The sequence below is a fragment of the Lotus japonicus genome, chromosome 1, assembly GCF_012489685.1.
Source record: "Lotus japonicus ecotype B-129 chromosome 1, LjGifu_v1.2".
NCBI classification, from domain to species: domain Eukaryota; kingdom Viridiplantae; phylum Streptophyta; class Magnoliopsida; order Fabales; family Fabaceae; genus Lotus; species Lotus japonicus.
In genome coordinates this window covers 74,837,082-74,846,576 of record NC_080041.1, presented here as the reverse complement: position 1 = coordinate 74,846,576, position 9,495 = coordinate 74,837,082, and the positions used below count along the sequence as shown (strand labels likewise).

At 34.7% G+C, this 9,495-nt stretch overlaps 1 protein-coding gene across 1 annotated transcript; it reads right to left on the bottom strand.

The window, feature by feature from the left end:
- Window positions 1–1,495: 1,495 nt before the first annotated feature.
- On the bottom strand, window positions 1,496–6,889 carry LOC130710167 (bZIP transcription factor 18-like). The gene is made up of 4 exons (XM_057559338.1): window positions 6,447–6,889; window positions 6,154–6,286; window positions 2,350–2,434; window positions 1,496–2,002 (listed from the first exon to the last, which is right to left on the bottom strand). Exons 1-4 carry the CDS (start codon window positions 6,776–6,778, stop codon window positions 1,623–1,625), a joined length of 930 nt encoding a protein of 309 aa, XP_057415321.1. The 5' UTR covers window positions 6,779–6,889; the 3' UTR covers window positions 1,496–1,622.
- Between the last annotated feature and the right edge of the window lie 2,606 nt (window positions 6,890–9,495).

Below are 9,495 nucleotides of genomic sequence, written 5' to 3'. Positions count from 1 at the left end.
CAGTTAATTACTGGACAACCTTTGTCCTGTTAATTCTTTAGGAATTTTAGTAAGGAGACCAAGAGAGCTGAAGTTAATTCTGAATTTTAGCTTTAAACAATGGAACTAACCATAACCTGCAGTTCTAAAACAAACTTACCGGTGCTCATCTGTCACTTAGGACTCCCCATTATACTTTTTGCCAATGTATGAGAAAGCTACTCCATCTTTACTTCACTCTTACCGTATATTTGATGCCTATAAATGATTACTAAAGTAATGGAGCCACTGTAAAGAGTTATAACTATTACTTTAAAAATCAAAAGTTAAGATATATATATATATATATATATATGCATGTGTGTATGAGATATATCATACGAGAAAAAATTTAGTGTGAGAGTGAGAAGCATAAATCTTAATCATTATATTTAATCATGAATAATTAAAATTAAAAACAAAGTCATGTAACTTTTTTCACATGGCATTTTTAATGGTGATAGTATAGTCATGTATGGTCAACATTTATCGTTTTAGCTCTCACGCGACAGTCTAGATACGTTCTCATGTATATATAGCGGTCAATCAGGAATCATTGTATATTTTCCACAAATCATCCTTTTTGCTACAAAATACAATTAAATAGATAATAGATAATACTAGTCTAAAATCATTGATAGAAGTTATTATTCAACTTGTCAACAAAAACATATCATGCATATTTATTTCTGTCCTTGTTCTGTTGATGTGCTTTTGGCTTTTGAATAAAATCTAGCCCTATGAAATGCAACTTTCCTGCAATCTTATCGGCAAATGTAACACACAGAATGCCTGAGAATGTGGATATTAAAATGAAAAAGGAATGAAAAAGACAATCTATTAAAGATAAAAGAAGGGACCATGACCATAACAGTGCCTGCATTTATTTCCCGCCCAACACATTAGACCAACTAACTAGTAAGATATGTGGACATTTGAAGCGCTCATTCAAATGGCCTATTTAAAAACTGACAGGAGAGTTAAACAACAAAACATGTCTACCTCTCATACTCACAAACAAAAACATGATGGTCCATCCATGGCATACCATGTCCACCCATATGTATCAACTGCTCCAACTGAAATTAATGGCACATGGTTTTTTGTGCAATGAGGAAGGAAATGAGAACAGACACAAGCACCTGCTAGTCTTTGCTTAAGTTCAAAATGGTTTACTCAAGAGACTGACAAATGTTACTGAATATAATGTGCAGTTAACTACATTCTCACCAAGTAAAAAAATAATATGCAAAGAGGACCACTGGACCAGAATGGATCATATACCTTGAAAAAGCCTCTCACAAATTTTGATCTTCATAAGTCATACAAAATGATTAAAGAAAAAAAAAACTCCAAAACAAACCACAAATTTATCAGATTTATAGCATTTTCAACTTATTTTTAGTTAACTAATTACTTCTTCCAAAACTGTAAAATGAAGTATTAAACTTTTTTTCAAAATAAGCTAATCCAATCATAAAGTTAAATCAAATAAAAAATTGAATAGAAAAACAAAAAAAATCAATACCTTCAGGTCTCACTCATGTCAGTCTATGAACAATTCGTTAAACAGGGTGGTGACATGTTGGTCAATCAAATTTGCATCAAAAGGGATTGTCAATTTTATTAACAGAAACGGAGCGACCATCAGGCATCAGAACATGAGAAACCCTGTGACCTATGTCCAGCCCCTGAAACTGGCCGATAGAATCACTTGACAACATTTCCGACATATCATATGGAGTGGATAGGTCAAACATAGGCTGATGATGGGGAGTAGATACATCAGATGAGAGTGAATGCAAATGTGACATTTGCATAGCCTGAAGTTCGCTCCGCCCATGTTGTGGTTGATGTAAGGAAAACGGAGCTTGTGAATATGAAAGATGATGCATTCCCAAAGTAAAGGAGTCAGCATGAGTTACTACTTCTCCAGTAGCCATCTTGAGCCTATCAACTTCTTTCTTCAGTGCTTCATTTAGGGCTGCACATTTAATTATTATTCTAAGACAGGAGGGTTGAAGTCATGCAAATGAGTTGTAAATAACAATATATTGCTGAAACTTCAACATAAAAGACATGCTACTTTGTAAATACTTTTTTCTGGATCGATGAAATCTAACAAATTCTAAATGATATTTAAGAAAGCATCATAAGTTGAAAACAATAACGAAGAACTTCTCAGAAAAATAATAATTTCTCTCAAACTGATGAAACAGCAAAAATTCTTAGGACCAGTGTCACAGATGTCAAAGTTAAACATGTATAGCAAGAAACAAGTGGAAACAAGGACATTTATCAGCAGATTTTCTTTGTATGGCTGAGACGTACCATCACATAACTTAGCTTGTTGCTCCATGGCTTGTAACCGAAGCTTCAACTCATTATTTTCAGAACTCAGACCAGTTGTATCTCTCTGAGAAAGATGTTTCAGAAAGAATAAGTCTCAGGTAGCATAATATGATAGCCGACCATTACATGTTAGGAAATTGGAAACTAAGTGCAGTTAAAGGAACCGAAAGCATCTTCATTAGAGAAGAATAAATAGCCACAAGAATCAAAAGCAAACAAGTAAGCCAACAAAAAATCGACAAACAATGGGGTAACAATTCCTGACATTGACAAGGCAACTTAGTCAAACTTCACAGCAAGCAAATAAAGCATACTAACAAGAATTGGATCCTCTAACAGTACACGAAACATGTCTGTGCTAGCGACACAATCTTTGGCATTTTCTCTTCTGTTGAGTGGAATCTCAGGCTGGCCCACTAATAGAGTGGGCAATGTTAGTGAGGCCAACATGAAATTTCATCAAATAATAAAGAAAATATTACTAGCAAAACTTTTATATATACATATATGTTGATGGATAGATGCATACATAACACACCACTCTCACACAAACATAGTGTACACACACAAATAGACAATTGGAGAATCAACTGTAGAAGGCCCATGGTACAATATGCCTCTTGAAGTTGTGCTCATAAGAGCCATTCTATGTCTTATTTATTTTCTACTTCTGGACTGCTAGGCACAGGAAAAACAGTATTCAAGAGCACCAAACTCCATTGTAGGCTTTGTTGTTTATGACTTTATGCGCAAATGAATGTGAATATTACTAAGCTATATGAGATGCTAAGTCCTTTTCTTGCTATGACATTCTTTTCAGATGGCAAATGTAGGTTTTATATATAGTTTTGCCAGTGACTTTTATGAGCTGTACATGTTATATTGGTCAATCTATTTCATTCAGAATAGAAGTACTGGAAGATCAGAATATGGTCTTATTCATAAATTGGATTTCATTAAGAGTGGGCTAGGCTATTTAATGGCAGGTTATTTTTGTTTAAATTAGGGCCTAAAGGTTGACCCAAATCCACTAGGCCTTTACACTTGAGTGTTCATTAACAGATCCAATCCAATAAAAACAAATGAAAAAAATTAAAAACCAACAATATAAAAATGATGTTTTAATTAAATTGGATTAGATAAAATTTCGGATTTGATTATGAATATGAAAAGTATACAATCCAATTCAAATCAAACTTATATACATATAAAATTTTATTCATAAATTTACCACTTATACTTATATTTGCTATTCTATTATAAAGTTAGTATACAAGTTATGCTTAATTATGAAAATTATACTAGAGTAAAGATATAATTTTTTATACACATTTGGCTAGAAATATGTTTCAATGTAGTTCGTTAGATTATTAACTTTTCATTAATATAAGTTGAAAATATAAAAAAAATATAAAATTGTTATCTTCTTTTTAATCGCACGAATTTGAATACTCAGTCTAGTTATGTTTGACTTATGCAATAAACATATGATAATGATACTTTGAATTATTGTTTATTATATTTTTCATGTATTTTAACATTTATTTAAACCTCGTCAAAGAAAAAAGTAAACTGAAAAATGAAAAACTCAATCCAACTCAAACTGCATTAGATTGGAGTAGAGAATCAAACTAATTGATGATCAAATAAGAAAATTGACAGCATTGGATCCAATTATCTTTCTAAAACCAAGCTATTCTATTCGGAGAACATTCCTAAACATACATTCATATATATATATATATGTGTGTGTGTGTGTGTGTGTGTGTGTGTGTGTGTCTATGAATATGTGAGTGCAAAATGAACCATTCCACTTATGCATAAAAAATAACAGTAAAAGGGTTTACATTTTAAAAGATCCTCTCGTCTGAGAAGCAAAAACTTTCTCCCCTGCGTAACACATTCTCCCTCTCCCCTTGCTCTATTTCTTTTCTCTTTCTTCCCCCATTGTGCTCCATTTTCTCTCAAATCCTACAAATCTTTTTGAGATTTTGGTGAACTCTAAAACCCTACGTCCCCACCCATCCTATTTTCTTTGATGAGCTGAACTTGAGAATTTTGGAGTTAAGGTGCAGCTTTGAGGGAGAAGGGTAACCATACCGTGAAAGTCACTTATTTGTGCTCTTTGAGATACATCATAAGTCAAAAAATTGAGAAATAGCTAACATACATTTTCTTTGGATAAAAACATTTTTGGCACATTAAATACTGTCAAAGATACTGTGTACAGGTTTTTATGAGAAAATTGACATTCATTGTCAATTTGAGAGCAGAGATTTGGATCAAATAAGAAAATTGACATTCATTGTCTTAAGCCTTGCAAAAATATGTAATGGTGCAGAGATTTGACAACTACTAAGTTGTTTACACTTTGTTTGCTTTTCCTAGAGTGGTTGGAAAAGACTTAGTTCTTCATAGTTTGTGAGTGGATAACAATAACATGGCCAGGTTTAAATATTCTTATAATTGGTACTTATCTTTATCCTTTTAGATTAAATTATGTTCAATTAATTTGGGAGGAAACATGCCTTTTAACTATGTTTGATTATAGCTATGAATTGGAAAATGAGCAAATATTTGAAAGATGCTCAACTTGAAAAAGAAGAGATTGAGATCAGTATGCATCTAGCAATGATTTCAAGATTTGTATTTTTTTATATCCATGTTAAGATCCCTTTAAGCGTTAGCACGGGTGACAGTTTGAGCCACCAATGCATAAAAAGAGCTATCAACTAGATGGAATCACCCTCAATGGGATGATACAATATGATTGACATGACTTGAGAAAGGAAAAAATTATCCTTTAAATGGGGTCGCCCGCAGGGGTGAGGTCAACCTTAGGAGAAGAAAACTATTAGTGGAGATCGAGCCACAGCCACTTCAAATTTTGGTTCTCTCATGTGCCACCCTTTTTTGTGTTAATTCTTATGTTTTTCCATTGGATATATTTCAATTCCATTTTTACCTCTTCAACTCTCATGGTGTTAAAAGGTGGTTATTACCTTTTGACATGGTAAGTTTGTAAATTTTTAAGTTTTTATACAATACTTCATTGGGACTATTTGGGTTAATTTAATTTGATACTCTGCCATGTTTACCTCTAAGATTTGAAAGACCAGACATTTGTATTTTGTTGTGTTTTGTCAAGTATTTATTATTTTGGGAGGTTAAAAATACTGATGAGACCATGTATTTTGTGATGTTTGTTAGACTTTACAGAAAAAGCAGCGCAACTGTTGACTTAGCCTATGTAGTCTATCCTCAATCATAGCTTGGATTTAGGGTAATGACGGTATGTGTGTGTGAAATGTGAATAATGGATAACATAATCATTGGTGGAAAAAGCTCTTTTCACATAAAGTTAGAATGTAAGGGTGTGTTGACCCTTGGATTTTTCTAAGTTAAGTTTACAAATCACTTTAAACTAAACCAACTGTGGATATAGCTTTACTTATTCACTATAGAGACAAGCTCACTTTAAAGAATTCTTATCCATTATCAGTTATCATTAGCATTGTCTCTTTCACTCTAGCTTTAAAGGAAGCAGTGAGTTTTCAAATTCAATTATTACATCTATAAAAACATTTATATCACCAGAAATTTGAGCAATAAACACAACAATGACCAAGTAAAGTATATATATATATATATATATATATATCACTAGAAATAACTAACCAATCACTTTAGGTGGCAATGCATGCATCTATAAGATTCATTCAACTCAAACCAGTTAGTTAAATATGAATGAAGCAGCAGGGAAGGGTAGATTTGAGTAAGAACCTGGAAAAGATTCAACTGTGCAGAAAGAGTGGTTGCTTCAGTCTGAAGAGAATGAATTTTTCTCTCAAGCTCCAACACATAGCAAGCCTTCCTCTCTTTCGAGCGCGCCGCAGATTGACGGTTAGCCAGAATCCTGCATCAAACACACGATTCATGAACTCCACTATTCCTCAAGTAACAACCAATCAATCAATCACGATTTCCAAATAAAAACGCGAATTCGAATCTCGAAAACCAGGAAAAGCAACAACAATGCAGTACAATGAAGAAGGAATGAAGAAAGAAGAGAAAACCTCTTAGCTCGTTTGGGATCAACGTTCCACAATTCAGCGAGCTTATCAGGGGACATGGCTTTCTTAGCCTCGATGCCTTCTGACAACATGGAAGAAGAAGCATCGGCGGAGTTGCTGCGGCGGTGACCAGGCCAGGCGTTTTTGGCGCCGGCGCCGTCGTCGTCCTCCGCATTGATCGGAGATTGGAGTTTGGATCCGGAATCCATGTATTCCGATAAGAGGTCACCCGGATCTTGGAAATGGGCGTCGAATGGATCCATTTCGAGGTCCATATCCTCCGGGATCCGGAAATGCACCTCCGATTGGGATCGCCGGTGAGACGGAAACGACATCGTTTCTGAGGGAGGAGGAGAGTGACACGGTGGTTTCCGATCCGGTTGTCACTGCTCCATTTCCCCCACTCACATTCGCATCGTTGTTTGCGGGGCCTAATTATTAAAAAAGGGAAAGTCTATTGTTTAATTAAGAAAAAGGAAAGGGAGACCTATACGTTGTCGTTTAAGGTCTTCAAACCAATGAATTACATTTGTTCATTTCAAGTATTTTTTCACTTTTTTTGTTGTTTTTTTTTATTTATAAACAATTAAACATCCTGTGCCCGGTAACTTATTTGATGCCGTCAGATTTGGGATTTAGTCACAGTTAAGACCCATTACCCCTCCCCAGAGTGTATTGTGTGGGAATTGAACCCAAAAGCTTTTCTCACACACTCAGCCTACGTTGTCAACTAAGTTACCCCTCTTTGGTACTTTTGGTGTTGTGTTCTTAATTTTGTAGTTTTTAATTATATAAATAATAAGGGGTTGTCTAAATCACATTCCATTTCAGTCCCAAAACTTTTGGGATCTAAAAATTATATTATTTGTTCACTTATTTTAGTACAACTTGAATCTATTTAAATAGGTAAATTTGACCTGATATTTTTTAATTTACAATATTCAACTCTAAAGTCTAATCTATTATATAGTATGCCAAATGTTTCTAGTGCATGTAAGTATTTTTCAAGAGTAGAATTTGAGAGTTCTCTTTGTTCTTTATGATGAGTGTGGTCTGGAAAGACTCTATGAGTACAGTGGAGCTGCTTGATCATGGCGGAAGTACCTATAGAAAGACACTCTGGCGCAGAACTTAGTGAGAGAACATAGAGAGAATTTTGGAGTCTAGGAATAACTCGAAGATTCATAAGAATGAATAATGCATTAACTAAATGAATAATCACACTTATATTTATAGGCTTGAGATTCGTTGTTATTGCTTTGCAGGTTCATGGAAAGCCTTTGTGAAGAGCCTCCCGAGTGCAAGGTTGACTCTACTAGGCCTCATTACTTGTATGTTATACTTCAAGCCGTTGAGCGGTCGCTCGGCTATTAGATGGAACAGGGTATTCCTCTGTTAAGTGCTGAGATGATAATGAGCCTTTTGACTTTTTGGGCCGCCCGAAAAACCAAATTTCTAAAATTACTGGTTTTTACCGTTCAATTGAGTTTTTTTTATAACTTGAGATTTGGGCTTGTGGCATGCTCATTAAAATATAAGCCCATGCAGTTATTTTCCCTCTTTCCTTCCAACTTTTCTCCAATTTCATGGGCCCATATCAAAATGCCAATACCAAATTTTCCTGTGACATTGGGAAGAATATGCTATGGTTATTGATGGAACTTGCAACATGGAGTATTGGAGTGAAGTTAAATCAAGTGCACAGGTGGCAATCAATCACAAGAATGACCAGGATCCGATGAAGGAGCAAACGTGAAGCTGAATTGAGTGGACCCTTTCCTTCGCCATGAGTGGACCTTCCCCTGCCTCTGAGGGTAGGCACTGTGCCAACTCTTTGTCTTTGGCACAGCAACCTTCATTGCATTTGCACTATAGACATCCCCCTAACCACGATGAAGACGTTACAATGCCATTCCGGTATTTCTTTTTAATCTTTTCATTTTTCAGTGTTGTGTCACAAAAGAAATTTGTATTCTTGCACCAATATGTTGGACTAATAAAGATAAATGAAAGACGTGTTTGTTGGGTTAGTCCTAACTTTAACCAAAAGTTAATTTAGGGGTGGAATTACTTTAACCTAATTAGAATTTTAATACGATACCTATTTGTTTATTGGCGACCACTCATATATAGAGACTACTTGCATATGTTCATCCTCGCAAATTCAACACTCTAAGTGTCTAGCCCTGTGTTAGAGGTGTGTCGAGAAGTCTCACATTAGAGATAATATGATACTTATTTGTTTATTGGAGACCACTCATATATAGACTACATGTAGATGTTCATCTCCGCAAATTCAACACTATGAATGTCTAGCCTTGTGCGTGAAATGTGTGTTGAGAAGTCTCACATTAGAGATATGACAAAATAGTCATTATCAAAGGGTAAAGCAAACTCTCTAAATTAAATTTTGGGGTACAGTTAGGTTCAATCTGATTTCTATGAATGTGGTATATAATAAGATGTGATAGTAAATGAGATAGAAAGAAACAATGAGATGGATATGAGGTATTGTTAGTGTTGGGGTCTTACCTTTTGCCTAGTATACCGGTATCAATCAACCAATCTCACAACTTATTTTGCGTTAATGTGAACACACTTTCATCTCAATTTGCAATAAGAGTTGTATTCTTTATTTTGCTAATGTGGCTTTGCCCCGTTCTCAATGGGTCTCCAAACACAATGACAGAGAAAATTAAATCAACTAAAGATCAAGCACTTCCATAAATCAGTAGCTTACTCTAATATGAGTTGTGATTTCTGCTTAACAGACATAAAAAAGGAAGCCAAGTTTCCTTTTGGTTTAATAATGCACTATGTCTACATCACAATCTAACAATGAACGTTGGATGAAAATAAACATAAATGAGTTGAATAAGTGCTAAGAATTAGTACTTCTTTTATTAAGCTAATTTTGATTATGTTGGGATTAGGTACTACAATTTCTTCCCCATCCTGATTCTAACATCAACCAACCCCACAACAATAATAACACACAGAAAGCGACAACAAAGTAGCTTTTCTTGCTCTACAGCACAAAATTTAAGTCCCT